This window comes from Electrona antarctica, assembly GCF_951216825.1.
Source record: "Electrona antarctica genome assembly, chromosome: 12".
Classification (NCBI taxonomy): Eukaryota; Metazoa; Chordata; class Actinopteri; order Myctophiformes; family Myctophidae; genus Electrona; species Electrona antarctica.
Genome location: NC_136793.1, coordinates 33,476,542 through 33,492,346, shown reverse-complemented (window position 1 = coordinate 33,492,346; position 15,805 = coordinate 33,476,542). Strand labels below are relative to the sequence as shown.

The 15,805-nt window shown below is 42.8% G+C and overlaps 2 protein-coding genes across 5 annotated transcripts in view; both read left to right on the top strand.

The window, feature by feature from the left end:
* Window positions 1-5,167, top strand: part of fancg (FA complementation group G) — a 7,446-nt gene extending 2,279 nt beyond the window's left edge. Inside the window, exons 6-14 of one of the 3 annotated variants that reach the window (XM_079516321.1) lie at window positions 1,528-1,658; window positions 1,781-1,927; window positions 2,080-2,240; window positions 2,390-2,456; window positions 2,626-2,954; window positions 3,042-3,082; window positions 3,234-3,407; window positions 3,501-3,615; window positions 4,049-5,167. In XM_079516321.1, coding sequence (XP_079372447.1) covers window positions 1,528-1,658; window positions 1,781-1,927; window positions 2,080-2,240; window positions 2,390-2,456; window positions 2,626-2,954; window positions 3,042-3,082; window positions 3,234-3,407; window positions 3,501-3,615; window positions 4,049-4,142 — 1,259 coding nt within the window. In that variant the 3' untranslated portion in view covers window positions 4,143-5,167. The remainder of the gene's footprint in view (window positions 1-1,527; window positions 1,659-1,780; window positions 1,928-2,079; window positions 2,241-2,389; window positions 2,457-2,625; window positions 2,955-3,041; window positions 3,083-3,233; window positions 3,408-3,500; window positions 3,616-4,048) is intronic. The other 2 variants (XM_079516322.1, XM_079516320.1) reach the window with 2 other exon arrangements.
* A 323-nt stretch (window positions 5,168-5,490) lies between these two features.
* On the top strand, window positions 5,491-15,611 carry vcp (valosin containing protein). Of its 2 annotated transcripts, none has more exons than XM_079516658.1 (17): window positions 5,491-5,675; window positions 6,768-6,879; window positions 7,616-7,788; window positions 7,874-8,016; window positions 8,123-8,253; window positions 8,343-8,474; window positions 8,599-8,701; window positions 9,582-9,715; window positions 9,803-9,938; window positions 12,663-12,775; window positions 12,972-13,136; window positions 13,236-13,358; window positions 13,450-13,662; window positions 13,811-14,119; window positions 14,491-14,646; window positions 14,753-14,907; window positions 15,082-15,611. In XM_079516658.1, exons 1-17 carry the CDS (start codon window positions 5,659-5,661, stop codon window positions 15,191-15,193), a joined length of 2,427 nt encoding a protein of 808 aa, XP_079372784.1. In that variant the 5' UTR covers window positions 5,491-5,658; the 3' UTR covers window positions 15,194-15,611. The 2 variants fall into 2 exon arrangements, with proteins under 2 accessions (XP_079372784.1, XP_079372783.1); XM_079516657.1 differs by having other exon boundaries at window positions 12,663-12,802.
* Window positions 15,612-15,805: the final 194 nt, after the last annotated feature.

Genomic DNA, 15,805 nt, shown 5'->3' with positions numbered 1-15,805 from the left:
TGCATTGCACACCTTAAAGGACCACTTTCAACATATCTTCATATAATTGGTCCTCACTAATGTTCATGATAAAATACCACATTTTTTTCCCTACTCAGTCTGTGTCTCATAGGAGGGCTGTGGGAAGTTCAGAAACCCGTCCACCAGTGACATCATCGATAGGGAATCCAAGCTAATAGAAACTGCAGGCTTTCTAGTCCTGAAAAGTTGCAATGCGAAAATGGAAGCCATCGTTCTCACGATAATAAAAATCTAAACATTTTTGGAAGAATGTGTTTAAAAAAAGAATCTGCCTAACGATGATGTCAGTGGCTGACGGGTTTCCGAACTGCCCACAGCCCTCCTATGAGACTGAGTAGGAAAAAAAATGCCATTTTATCATGATTATTACTAGTGAGGACCTATTATATGAAGATGGGTTGAAAAGTGGTGAAGTGGTCCTTTAAGTACAGTATGCTCATTTATTCCCAGTTCTCAGATGTTAGTTATTAGAAATAAAGTTAGGCTTTAAACATATTGAAAGCTACACTTTAGTATTTTTTCCACACTGTATGTTGGTGGTCCCAAGTGGCAGTGAGAGGTAAACGTTCTGACACTATTCAGTGGTGCACACCAAATCAGTGTAGCTTTAAATATATTTTGCTTTGTTTTTCTGCATCAGTGTTAGTGGTGGTGTTTACATAATGGTTCCTAATGGTAGAAAATTCATAGTCACATAAACATTTAAATTTGGGGTGGGTGGCTGGCTCAGTGCACAGACCATGTACTCCCAGTGTGTGCTGTGAGTATGACCTGGGCGGCGGTGGCTCAGGGGTAGAGTGGCTGGATGGTAACCGCAAGGTTGCCAGTTCGATCCCGGGCTCCCCCAGAGTTAGTGTCGAAGTGTCCTTGAGCAAGACGCTTAACCCCAAATTGCTTCTGATGTGCTGGTTGGTGCCTTACATGGTTTCCGCCGCCATTGGTGAATGTGTGTGTGAATGTGTGAATGTAATGCACAATCTATGTAAAGCGCCTTGGATAAAGGCGCTATATAAATGCACCATTTACCATTTATCCAATTCCGTCTTAGCCAAATTCCAATACCCCAAATCTCGGCCACTCGCTCATTCACACTCACTCACTCCAGCATGGTGGTGTTATGGTGAAATTGGTGACCTGCTTAAATATGTGACAATCGTGTAGACAATCACATAATGCCAGTGTCCGAATGTAAATCGTTGCAGTTTGTTTATTAGCAGAGTTCAACCTAGCAGTATTTTGGCAATGTATTTAAAGACTTCCATGTAAGTTGTGTGAAGTCCACAAGATGGTCACATATTTCGGCCAATTTCACCATAACACCACCATACTGGAGTGACCGAGTGTGAGTGAGCGAGCTGGGTATTGGAATTTGGCCCTTGTCTCACTTACGTCTCCTCTCACCTCCTCTAACCACGCCCTTGGATTCCTGTCTCTCTAGCTATCCTTATCTGAAATAGCATAAAATGCCCCAAGAAATATATTTAGTTTTTAGTTTTTTCATTTCAGGTGTAGAGTTGCTGAGTGAGGGTCGCAGCTCCGAAGCTTTGTCTATTCTCCAAAAGATTTTCTCACTTCCTGCCCCTAGAACTCTCCTGGCAAACTCACACCTCCTCTCAGGCCTCTGCCTTGCCCATATGGTACACAAACAAAGAAACAAAAATACTTTTAGGATCATGTAAAGCCAATTCTAATGCTAATTGTCCATCCTGCTTGAAGCATTAATCAATATTGGGAATGTGTTTTGTTTATTATCAAACAGGGTTGCCTGCAGATGGCAGTGCAGTGTTACAGGAAGGCACTGGAGACAGATTCCCACTGTGTGTGTGCTCTGTACCAGAGCATGCTGATCTATAGACAACTGGGCAACACAAAGGCTGAGATACAAGCTCTGCAGCTGCTGCACTCAGTATGTAATACACAGACAGATGAAAAGTCTTTTGTGTTCACATATCTATTTTGTCACATTAACACTTTCAAGCTGGCATCCCTATTTTGAGCATGTCATAGGCAAAACAACTCTAAAATGTAAAAATAAATTAAGATTTATTTGCTGTCCAGATGCTGATGTTGCCTCGTAGTACAGAGACTGGCCAAATGGGAAGCAATCTCCTGTACCCTTCCTTGCTACTCCGCAGCCAATCCCTGAGGCGTCTGCTCTTAGTACCCTCCTCTCTTAGCATACTTCACAGTCTGGCGTTGAAGAGTGTTCTCCATGGAAGGTATGAAGACCAGTGTCTGTCTGCTACACTCCTGTATGGACAGCCTTGACTGTTCAGTATCTCAAAAACGCATTTGGTTTGAGTGTAGCATACTATTGATTATTGCCATAATTTGTTAATTGGCTGTGTGTGCTGTTCACTTTACACAGGGTGTCAGAGGGTGTAGAACATTACCTGGACCTACTGGCCACCCTTCAGTCAGGTGACCAGCACACTGTAAGGATTCAAACAGACTGCACAAAACTGTCATTTTAACATCTGTTTATTTCTAATATATGAAACCATGATATTCTGTCAAGCATATTTTTGTTGTTGCTTAGTGCACAAAGTCCTCACATTTTTACACTCACATTTTTGAGTATTTTACTTGTGTGTACTATGTCAGGTGCATGCTGAGGGCCCTCCCCTCCCCAGGTTACCTGAGCTCTATCTGGAGGCTGGCGCTGCCTTGCTTTTAGCCCGGCGACCGGCTGACTGCATGGCACTGTGTGATGAGGTCATCAACACAACACTGGAGTTGCTGCCAGAGAAGCTGGTGTTAGAGGAGCCTGTAGGAGATTGTGATGTTGAGCTTGGTTCTGCAGACAGGCTAGGCAGTAGCACAGACCAGGACAGACTGGGGATGCTGCTCTGGTCTGGGACTGCCCTTCTCCTGCAGGCTCACTGTCAGGCCTACCTGAAGGACTGGAAAAATGCTGTGACTCTGTACACAAGGTTAGAAGGATGCAATTTACTGTTGCAATGTCATTCACCATTGTCATACTGCACAAATATGTGAATATACATATTTTTTAATCATAGGTCTATCAATCTACTTGTGAAGGTGCAGGTTAAAAAGAAAGGTGAGTTTTTTTTTGTTTTTTTACCCCCTTGGCCTGTACTTTTCTTTTTCTTTTAGAGAGAGGGAGTGTCTATTTACACACCCAATACACATTTCTAGTGATTTGATAGGTATTTTTATATATAGCTCATAGTCTCAATGTGCAACCATAGGTTTTCAACCCAAGATTCCCTGTGTTGACATTGTTGGCAGTCAAGCGTCTCGCTTGAATACACTGCAGAGGCTGAAAGGGCTCTCACTAACTGGAAGGGGTATCAGCTTCACCCAAAGGGACCAACTGAGAGAAGCACTCCGAGACCTCCAACTCGGCCTACAGGCGTCACCAGGCACAGCATCATTACATACATACAATCGGAATCTATTTTTATATAACCCTTCTTTTATGTACGAGTCTGATGTGATCATCTTCTGTCCCCCAGAGTGTGTGAATGCAGGACAGTGGCTTGGTGAGGTACTATGGAGGCTGGGGAGGAAACGGGAGGCTGTATCCTGCTGGGAAAAGACATGGGGCTTTGCTGCGGAGTCCTCTGTAGAGTAAGATGCCATTATTAGTATTCAAGGTCTTAGCTACTCATTGGAAGATTGAAGGCTAAGTGCCACTTGCTGTTGTGAATGAATAAAATAAATGTCCTTATTGAGGACAGTCCAGTCCAGAGTGCTAACCATTACACCATGGAACCACTTCCTCATCTGTCATGTAATGCTGTTAGTAAAATAAAAAATCACACCTGTGTGAAGTGTTTACGTCATAATGATGTACGATGATAAGCTCCCCCTTGGCTCTTATCATCGTACATCAGCATTACGTAAAATAGACACTGACGTAAAATTCTCCATTCATTATCAATGAGAATTTAATGTTTGTGGACAGACACCAAAAGCTGGATATAGGAGGAATAATCTAATTTAAAGCCATGTTATAGGCTCCAATTTTAGAATAACTAAATGTCTATGTTTTGTATTCCAGGAGTCTTCCTCTATACCTACAGGACCTCCACTCTGGCCCCACCCTGGACCCCACTGACCTCCGTCACAGAATAGAGAAACTCACTCACACATAGAGGGCCAGAATAATACACTTCAGATGAATCCAATGTGCAGAAGACATCCCAAACCTCTTAGGCTGGGTGCTGGATCAAAAGTTTATCATTTAAGCAAAAATAAAGAAAATCTGCACACCAAACAAGACCCATGTTTGCAGATTTATTTCAGTGTAAGTATAACATCTCGTGCAAACATGGCTCATCTTCATAATTTTACTATTACCAAATGAACACACATTTTGATATTTTCGACAATACCATCAGGTTTGTTTTGTACCCCCGAGTTTTGTACCCCCGAGTGCAGACAAACAACATTTATGGTAGATATCTTGTCCCTTTTTTTTTCTGCAATCCTTTGTTGTAGAAAAGGGGCACCTCATTAGATCAGGGGTTCATAAACTTTCCTAAGGGTAGGGTAAGTGATATTTTTTGGCTAAAACAAAAAGGTTTTTGTTAAGGTTAAATAAATCACTATATTCTTAGTTTCAGTATTTATGATGTATTTGATATATTAAGGTTATTGGTCGCGAGACATGGTCAAAGCATTTCCGGGGGTCCCTCGCCAAAAACGTTGAACACCTGCATTAGATAGTAATGACAGCTGCCTGAGTATTGTGTATTATTACTGTAGAAACATTTGGGCAATAGAATTTTGTATGTAAACTAAACTGTTTACATATTATATGTGAAATCTATCTGTATTTTTGTATAATTGTCTCAGTCTGGTAATGTCTCACTACTTAGGACTGATGACAACTTGAGATGGATGGATGGCTAAATGGTGACATGGCACACTGATTTAAGCTGTCATTTGTCTTAACGTTACACCAAAATAAGTCCTGTTTGGTGCATATTTGGCCAAATGTACCATATGGGCAAAAATTTTGCCCATACACTACCAGTACCCACCACTACCAAGACCATTTTGTTGTGTTCATGTAATAACTAAATAATTGTTGTAACTTGTTGGCATTGTTTTCTGAAATGTTTAACAAAAGTTTTTATTTTATCTTGTAGTTATTTGCTATTTGTTATTTACTGTTTTGTTTTTTGAGCCGTAGCGAACGAAAATAAAAGCCTGCGTACCGAGTGTATGATGCAAACATCCCAATTTTATTACAATATTGTTTTTCACAACCCTTCGTTCTATCAACGCGGTGTGACTTAATTGGAAGACAGAGGGATAGTGACAGGCGTCATTAGACCAATAGGAATGTAGTTAACAAACACAAGGCCATCCCACTCATCTCCAACTGGCCAAAGTTCCACAATATTTCAGAACACGTCACGCCAGTGGCTCGTTTCAGTGGTTGTGCAAAGCAGTAGGCGTGTCTCGGGACGTTTAACAAAACCGATGGACGCCCGACAGCCAATCAGACTAGAACTGTCCCAGGCCACGGTACAACTATTAGAGAAATGCGAGGAAACGGCTCTTTCCACGCAAATTAGACAGAAACAAGGACTGATTCATCTTCGCCAACATTTAGCTAGATTTTCTTTATTTATATACATATATTAATCCAGGTGGACGACCATGGCCTCGGGAGTGGAGTAAGTACAACCGTGTTGTAAAATGTAAACGTCATGCGATGCCCTCAGCTCGGCTAACGCCAGGATGCGTTGTTTGGTTATAAAGTTAGCTTGTTAGCTCGTCGTGTGAATGTGATAACTGTCCGGTTCGCTAGCTAGGTTAGCTAATTGGGTCAGTTGTCTTAGCCTTCGCATTTAAGTGGTAACGTTACTAACTACGCATTAACACGTTACTTGTCAACGACGACCGCGGCAGTGCGGTGTCACTTTGGGGGAATGGTGCGACAACACGGGGAAAAAAGTGACAACAAATTGCCGTGGTCCTCCACAAAGCACAGTTCAACGCTGCTGCGCTAACAGCCTAGCGTTAGCTTAGCCTTAGATCAAGGCCAAAGCCATCTCCCCACCGGCATGTTGGCCTGTCCCGGTTATAATGTCACCTCTAAACTACTAACTAACTGTCAACTAAAGAATCATCCCTTGGTCTGTTTGGTTAACGCTAGAATGGAAGGTCATTTTTTTGTCCATGCTAGCTGTAGATAGCGAGCTGTCAAAAGCCATTCATCATCATTGCACCAGCCTAGCATGCTAACTTAGCTGCTAGCTTGTATTCATTTCATCTGATAAACATTTAAAAGGGTTCCATTTCGATACAAGTGAAATGCGTAGTCGCCTGGCATTTATTTGAAGTGATTGGGGTGTACAGTTACGTTGGCAGTGAATTAATATGTATTGTCTGTAGTGCTTTTTCAAAGGGTGAAAATAAAGTTTTTTTTTTAATCCTTTTGCTGTGTCATCTGGGCTTTCTCACTCGCCAGTCAGCTAGCTAGCCGAGAGGGGCTAACGCTAGCCAGATAAACAACACGAAACAAACTATGAAACATGCTCAAAGTAACCCGGGGTTTCTAGAACAGTGCTATTTCAATAATTACAGTGAAATTTGTCGACAGAAATATGATATCCGATGGAGTTTTATTTTCCACGCTTTAGCTGTTGCGCATGAAGGACCATGGTTTTTTGTTACTGGTACTGTGTTTTGACAACCAAAGCGTGTAGGACTTTGATGAGTTATTCCAATCATTCAATAACCAAATCTTAATCTGTCTTTCACAGCAAAACAAATGATGATCTTTCAACTGCCATTCTGAAACAGAAGCCCAGGCCTAACAGACTGATTGTTGATGAATCTATCAATGAGGACAATAGTGTGGTCTCTCTCTCTCAGGTAGCAATTCTACATTTGTATCACACAGACATTCAATATGACAGATAGATGGATGGATCTGATTTCTGTAAAGCTCGTGTCAAGCTCATTTCAATGTTCTTGATGCTTATTTATTTTTGTACTAGACCTGTACGTGCCCGTCGCAGTCGACCACCGGCCTACTTGGGAACCTAATGATATATGTTGTCATAGCACCCTTTTAACTGTCAGCCGGTGTCCCACATGGAGATCTGTGTGAAGACTGCAAACTGAAAAGTGTACTTGGCAATCAATACGGCCCATTGGCAGAGCCTGATTGGTTGAGCCTCAATTGGCTGAGGCAGAGGCTGGAAATTGCACAGGTGAAAGGAGTTCACTGGCAGAGCCTGACCAGAGCCTTTTGTGGTGGGTCTGGAGAACCGTGGGTCCGACCGACTCGATACCTGGCACTGCACCCCCTGTGGGGGTGTAGAACACGTGTGTTGAATGTGAAGTCGGTGGGTCAAACGGTTCTCGAGTTACGTGCATTACACATAGGTACACACGTACGCAGAGATGTGGCGCATTATATAGTAGATTGCTGTATCTGGCAACAGTCTTATGCACAATGTATTGCTGTATCTGACAGTACCTTCCTAACTCTGCATCTGTAACAAACAGCTGCTGTGCTGCCTCTGGGTGGCTGAAATTCCTCTGCATCAATAATGGTCCTATCTATCTATGCCCTGACTTCAAGTTTATTCAAATTTCCATTCAGACCAAGATGGACGAGCTGCAGCTCTTCCGTGGGGACACGGTGCTGATGAAGGGAAAGAAAAGGAGGGAGACTGTGTGCATTGTTCTGTCTGACGACACCTGTTCTGATGAAAAGGTCCGCATGAACAGGGTTGTCCGCAACAATCTGAGGGTCCGTCTGGGGGACGTCATCAGGTGGGGAAACTTGCGTGTCTATAACTTTAGATAACTTGAGTTAAACTAGATCATGACATTAACTGTACCCCTCCACCCCCTCTAGCATTCAACCATGTCCTGATGTGAAATATGGAAAAAGGATCCATGTGCTCCCAATAGATGACACAGTAGAAGGAATTACTGGAAACCTGTTTGAGGTCTACCTCAAGCCTTACTTCCTAGAGGCGTACAGACCCATTCGCAAAGGCAAGTATCAGATCAACCTGGTTAGAAATTAAGTGCAACTGCAATATGGTACCAGATAAGGGCATGAACATAACTTTTTTTTTATCCTTCCCTTGTGCCTCTGAAGGTGACATCTTCCTGGTCAGGGGAGGCATGCGTGCTGTCGAGTTCAAGGTGGTAGAGACTGATCCCTCCCCCTACTGCATTGTTGCCCCTGACACAGTCATCCACTGTGAGGGGGAGCCCATTAGGAGAGAGGTGAGTATCAGACAGCTTGCAGCGTCGGTGTTATGACTTTGTCAAGATTGCGCATTGAAAATGAGATCTGATCTTTTGTGTGTGTGCAGGATGAGGAGGAGTCCCTGAATGAGGTTGGCTATGACGACATTGGAGGAGTGAGGAAGCAGCTAGCTCAGATCAAAGAGATGGTGGAGCTGCCTCTTAGACACCCTGCACTGTTCAAGGCAATTGGAGTCAAGGTGAGGTGCATTGAGCAAGTGATCTTCACCTTTTGTTTAGCTCTACACACGTGTGCTGTACCATGTACCTACATTCATTTATATTGATGGATAATGTCATATTAAAAACCTTCTCCCTCTCCAGCCACCACGTGGTATCCTGCTGTATGGACCCCCTGGAACAGGAAAGACCCTGATTGCTAGAGCTGTGGCAAATGAAACTGGAGCCTTCTTCTTCCTCATTAATGGTGCAAACTACTACTGCAATAAAACAAAGGCCATGCCTTTATATTGTCATTATATTTGATGGCAAAAACCCAGTACTCCTCCACTGACTGTGTGGTAAAGTGTCATCCATCAATTCTCACCACAGGAGCTCCCTCAGTGATCTTTAATTAATCCACAAAACCTGCATCATATCGGACGTGAATGGTTGACCTCTGCTTTTGAGTTAAAAGAAAAGGCGTCTGTGTCATATCCCAATTAAATGGTTTTAAATAACTTCATTACAAAACGTTTGGAAAGAAATTAGTACCGACTACCTTCACAAACTAGGTGGTTACTATGCCGCTTTTATTCCGAATGTTCTAATTCACCAGTATCACACTTCTGCCTGTTGTCTGCCGTTTATGACTGGCATACAACTGACTGGCAGGTGGACTTTCCCATGGAGACATTATTCTGTCCACTCTACCATAGTTATGCCTACACAGAGGTCAAAGTTCACCTTAAATCTGTTCACCTTGTCCTAGTTGGCAAAGGGTTTCTTTAGCTAGTTGTATAGAACATTCTAGAATTTAAGTTAATGGCCACAGTATATGGTTATTTTAACCAGATTATTGACCAATGTGTTCATGAATGTGTTGTCTCACATCCTTTGTTGTACTATATGTGCAGTGTAATCTATGGATCTAGCGCAAAACCAGCTAGCTAAACTAGTCCATAATCCCAAAGAGGAGTTATCGTAAAGTTATCAAATTGTTCCAGGATCAGTGTTCATCTTCCATTTGTAGCCATACTTTAACAATATAAATGAAACAATGGCTGTATTTCAAATGCACACATCCTTGTATTTCAAATGACACACAGGATACTTTTCTGAACTAAATGTTTGTTCCTCTGTTCCAGGGCCTGAAATCATGAGTAAACTGGCTGGAGAAAGTGAGAGTAACTTGAGAAAGGCTTTTGAGGAAGCGGAGAAGAATGCACCTGCCATCATCTTCATTGATGAGCTTGATGCCATCGCCCCCAAGAGAGAGAAGGTCAGGAGAGGGAAACTAAATTGTGACTTTAATGGTGTTATATTATTGTTTTTTTCTGTCTAGTAACTTGTGTGTGTGTGTGTGTAGACTCATGGAGAGGTGGAGAGGCGTATCGTGTCTCAGCTACTCACCCTGATGGACGGTCTGAAGCAGAGAGCTCATGTCATCGTCATGGCTGCCACCAACAGACCCAACAGCATTGATCCAGCTCTTAGGAGATTCGGTAAACGCACATTTCTCTATGCTTAACACTGGTCCCCAGGAAGAAAGTTGATAAGGTGCTAAATGCCTTTTTGGAGAGGGTGAGCAGAGTTGTGATTGGTGCCCATGACTAATCCAGTATTTATCTAAAACCACTCCATAATGATAAACACAAGTTTTAGCAACAGCAGTTTCCCTGAGTACCAGAGTTTTCATTGAATAAAAATGTATGACTTGACTAACCTTAGAAGAGGTGCTCTAGAATTAAGTGGAAGGGGTGCACCTCTTTTAAAAAGCTCTGGGAAACCCTGCTACCTGGAGTGGAATTTGGTCCACATACTGTAAAGTATTAAAATACATTTTAAGCTCGGGTGGGGATGGTTCGTTTTAGTCCTTGTGAAAGAAAGGCAGTCCGCACACTGTTTCTCGAGCTCCCAGGAAACTTTATTGAAGACTGAAGCAACAACGTTTCGACCCTTATGGGTCTTCGTCAGTTATGAGTCCTTCGTTTTAGTCCTTGGCTAATGACGATTGCCTACATGTATTGTCTAATCTGTAACCCACCTCCCACTTGTGATAGTCGGGGAGAAAAATAAGTGCTCCCTCCTGTGTTCACTCGCACTGCGTCTGGCAGACGTACAGTGTTTGAGAAATTACAATTGACTATTATTAAACCTACTGGAACAGGAGTACCAATTAATCTGCTTGAATATGAAGCTAGTGTTCCAGATTAATTTTACTCAATCAAGTAGTAATATTACGGTAGTTTGAACCAGCTTGATGCCGTTTTTAGCTTACTTTAATATACCACAGGAAAACTCTAAGCTATTACTAGTAGAAATATTGTCAGATTCTAACAGTTGGTCCGAATATTCGTTGGGCTAAATAGTGGCAAAAAAATGCATGTTCGGTAAGGTTGATTTTAGAGCCGAAACCGAATAGTCAAGAACAACAAAACACGGCTTCAAGCACGGCGTGCACACATGCCTGTACCTAGCTCTACAACAAAGGCTTTGACTGCAATGGTACAAAAATAAATTGTATAATATTATAGTATCATATTCGGCTATTTGATTTTCGGCCAACTGTTGCCTATATTCGGTATTCGTTTCGGCCAAGAATTTCCCATTCGGTGCATCCCTAAGTTATAAATTGGATGACGGAAGAGATGAGGAGGTAGGGCGGCTGTGGCTCAGGAGGTAGAGCAGGTCGTCCAATGATCCCTGGGTTGGCGGTTCGAGTCCCGGCTCCTCCTGTCCACATGTCGAAGTGTCCTTGGGCAAGACACTGAACCCTACATTGCCTACAATGAGTTGGTCGGTGTGAGCTTGCCACCATTGGTGTATGAATGTGGGAAGTGAGGACGCTGGCGTCGACCGCTTCACCTCCCAATGTATGAATGAATGAACCATTGAAAAGTGCTTTGAGCACTTGGAAAAGTGCTATAAAAATGCAATTCATTATTATAAGGAAAGGAATCTTGGGAGAGACGGATGAAACGGAAGGTACATCAAGGGTAGCTAATTCAAGATCTACTGAAATTAGAGGGGAAAGATTAATGGATTCATAATCAGAAGTCAAGTGATGGAGATTCAGATTCTGCGAGTACAGCCAGAAAATGACAGAAAAAAGCAGTGAGATAGCGAGAGGAGGAAAGAAACATCAAAGGAAGTAAAATGCCACCCAGTTGAAAAATGCGACATGCACTAAAATGCTTTTCTTGGTGGTGTCCACACTACTGGCTAGTGTTTTGTCATATTTGCATTGGCGAACAGAGTTTTAATCCTTTATTACATACTTTGAAATTGAAACTGAAACCACCAATGTGTATTTGGCATCAGTTGATTGACTCATTTTATAGGAATCGAAACTGAAATGTTCCTGGCGAGCAGGGCCATAGCACATAAACAAAGGAAAACTTCAGATTGCACCAGAGCAATATTTCAAACTAAATCAAATTGATTAATTCAGTGGCATTTTCCTCAAATTAAGCACACGGTTAACTAGTTGAATTTCCCATGATCATGAAAACTAATAAATAAAATGATTATTGTGCCACTGCCACATTCCGTTTTGATAGACTAAGGAAGTGAGTGAGAACACCAAATGAATGTCTGATGATGATGTGAATGGAAACTTTTAATCACTTTCCCGCTTGCGTCAGGATTATCTTGGCACAACGTTGTTTACCTTCACTATGTTTATGTGGACGAGAATTAGATTTTTGAAGTAGAGAAGCTCAGCTTTATTAGGATCAAACATCAAACGGACCGTGTGATTGTTTTGACTGAAGGGATGTATTTAACAAGTGGCCATAGAGGGTAGTTGGCTGCACCAGCTGGAATTGGTCATTTTCAGTCACTTTTGTTTTCCCCGCTCGCAGACCGCCATTGTAAGAAACTGCGTATGTTAGCATTAGCTCACAATGTTTATCTTTCGCCAGAAACCTTAATATTGCGATGTGATGAAACATCACAAATCGGATCCGAACCTCTGATGGATGATCATCACCACGGACAGCACTCGTAGTTTCAGAGAAAAGAGCCAAAAAAAGATCCTACTTTGCGTTCACACATTTCCTGGTGGTGGGGGTATGCAAGGCATTGCCTAGCAACCGGGCCAGTGTTAAAAGTAGTATCGATGAAGTACATTAAATGACGGAGAATTCCGACAAAGGCACATAATGGTTAGATTTGACAATGACATTTGTACCACTAATTGTCATCTAACCCCCCCCTCCTTCCAGGGCGTTTCGATAGAGAGGTGGACATTGGCATTCCTGATGCAACAGGCAGACTGGAGATCCTCCAGATTCACACAAAGAACATGAAGCTGGCTGATGATGTTGACCTTGAACAGGTACGACGTCCTGTCGACCTTGAAAAGGTAACCTGGTGGAACCTGATCTTTATAGATCATCTGGGTGACTTCTTGTCCTATCAGTGGTTGTGATTATTAATATGTAGTCGGAGGAATTGCAGATTCATATGCATATAAGTTATAGTACCTGTGGCTTAATCCACAATGTCTTTCATCCATTTCTTTGTATATCTAGGTGGCCAATGAGACCCATGGACATGTGGGTGCAGATCTGGCTGCTCTCTGCTCCGAGGCAGCTCTGCAGGCAATCAGAAAGAAGATGGATCTGATTGACCTGGAGGATGAGACCATTGACGCTGAAGTCATGAACTCCCTGGCTGTCACTATGGATGACTTCAAGGTGAGAACAGTAAAGAGGAGGCATGTGCTTTTATGAATGAAGTTTCACGTGATTTGTAGTGTTGAGCTCTCCCTAACATGGTTCATCCCATTATTCCAGTGGGCCCTAAGTCAGAGCAACCCATCAGCATTGAGGGAGACTGTGGTTGAGGTTCCCAACATCACCTGGGAAGACATCGGAGGTCTGGACGATGTCAAGAGGGAGCTGCAGGAGCTGGTGCAGGTATGCCACTCCGCAGATATGTGACTGAAACAGGCACAACACAATATGCAGCTTTTTTATGATGAATCAAAATTTCTCCTCCTGTCCTCAGTATCCAGTGGAACACCCAGACAAGTTCCTGAAGTTTGGCATGACCCCATCAAAGGGTGTGCTGTTCTACGGACCCCCTGGTTGTGGTAAGACCCTGCTGGCCAAGGCCATTGCTAATGAATGCCAGGCTAACTTCATCTCCATCAAAGGACCTGAGCTTCTCACTATGTGGTTTGGAGAGTCAGAGGCCAACGTCAGAGAGATCTTTGACAAGGTGAGATTATGTAACTGCTGGAATATTTTGAATTGTGATGTGGGTGTATAAGATAAATGTTATGGATTGTCAATTGAAATGGCTAGATAATGGCCCACTTGCTCTGGCCTTCAAGTTAACACATTTTTGTTTCTATGTTTGAACCCAGGCTCGTCAAGCGGCCCCTTGTGTCCTGTTTTTCGATGAGCTGGACTCAATAGCCAAGGCCCGTGGTGGCAACGTGGGAGATGGTGGTGGAGCCGCTGACCGTGTCATCAACCAGATCCTGACTGAGATGGACGGCATGTCCAGCAAGAAGAATGTCTTTATCATTGGAGCCACCAACAGACCTGACATCATCGACCCCGCCATCCTGAGACCTGGCCGTCTGGACCAGCTAATCTACATTCCCCTGCCTGACGAGAAGAGCAGGATCAATATCCTCAAGGCCAACCTTCGCAAGAGCCCAATCAGCAAGGTGACCACTGCTGCTATGGAAAATATTAAATAACCCACACATAATGACAAACAAAATGGGCAGAAATGTCCACCAGAAATCTCATCATTCCCCGCTACCATTTTTAATTGGTAAATGTCTCAATATAAAAATAACTCGCTGCAAAAATAACTCTCTGCCACAGAATATGTCCTGTTACAGAAATGAGTAACTGGACAAGAAGAAAAGGACAGTGCATTGACTGTTTAATGACCACAATTTATTTTAATGCCGTCTTTACCATTTTACTTGGCTCCCTCCTGTGATCGGCTGAGCAGTTTAAAGAAGAAATGATTAATATTCTCTCATATTTTTACTCATTGGTTTCTGACCTAATTTCTTTTATCTTACAGGATGTTGATCTTGACTTCCTGGCCAAGATGACCAACGGCTTCTCTGGAGCTGATCTCACAGAGATCTGCCAGCGGGCGTGTAAGCTGGCCATCAGAGAGAGCATTGAGAATGAGATCCGCAGAGAGCGGGAGAGGCAGACCAATCCATCAGCTATGGTCAGTGTTGTTCTTTCATTCACATTTCCATCTTCATCCACCATTGCTGTTCTGCCTTTTGAAAGTTTATCTCAAAGGGCATCTCTCCCCTAATTTGTTTTTGTAGGAAGTAGAGGAAGACGACCCAGTGCCTGAGATCAGGAAGGACCACTTTGAGGAGGCCATGCGCTTCGCTCGTCGCTCTGTCAGTGACAATGACATCCGCAAATATGAAATGTTCGCACAGACGCTGCAGCAGAGCCGTGGCTTCGGCTCCTTCAGGTATGTTTGACCATTTCTTTGTTTATTGAACAAATCGGATTTTAAAAAATGGTGTAAATTTACAAATGTAGTCTGTAGTTTCAGGACTCTGCTGAGGAGTTGTACTTTTGCAGCCTTGTTATGGTCACATTGTAACATGTCTACTACTCTCTCCCCCCCTGTCTCTCCTGACAGGTTTCCCTCAAGTACAGGTGCAGGGGGCACCGGTCCTGGCAGCCAGGGGTCAGGGGGCACAGGCATTGGCCCTGTTTTCAATGAAGACAACGATGATGACCTTTACGGATAAGCATATACTGCCCCTCAGTGGCCAGTCCTGGGATCACACCTGTACAAAATCTCACCAGATTCCACATTTTTAGGACTTTGTGCTTCTTTCATGTGTTCCTTTTTTGTATAATTTCCCTCGGGTGGAGAAAGCATGTAGCCGCTTGGTTTGCTCTGGCTTAGCTGTTGGTTGGGGACAAGGTTAGGGTTTGGAAATTGAAAGATTGTTTGCCGTTGGGAGGGGTGTTGAGTGGCCTCATTCTCAGTATATCACAACTCTACACGAATGGCTTTTGTGACGGGATTCTCTGCTAGACTATATGAAAGAAGAAAAAAACATTGCTAATTACTTCCTCTTTTTTTTTATGAACAGTAGCATATAATGTATTAAGAGTTTGTCAAGGTTATGTTGTTGAAAATAAAATCTCTCAAAATGGAAATGTTGCTGATGTCTTTTTTTCACTAAATAGATTGAATGTGATTAGTTTGATACTTAACTGTTTGCAAATAGTACAGTGGTACGATTATACAATGATGCTAAAAGGATAACAAAAACTAAAGGCTTGTGTTCATATACATTTCATACATATTTTCATATTACTTATTTTTAGGGTCGTCGCACACCCTACCAAAC

What these genes read in the sequence shown, in the direction of transcription:
- vcp (XM_079516657.1), top strand. An exon ending in GGGAGCCCATTAGGAGAGAG is followed by an intron (nt 8,254 to 8,342) that starts GTGAGTATCAGA and finishes GTGTGTGTGCAG; the next exon opens with GATGAGGAGGAGTCCCTGAA. An exon ending in CGTGGCTTCGGCTCCTTCAG is followed by an intron (nt 14,908 to 15,081) that starts GTATGTTTGACC and finishes CTCTCCTGACAG; the next exon opens with GTTTCCCTCAAGTACAGGTG.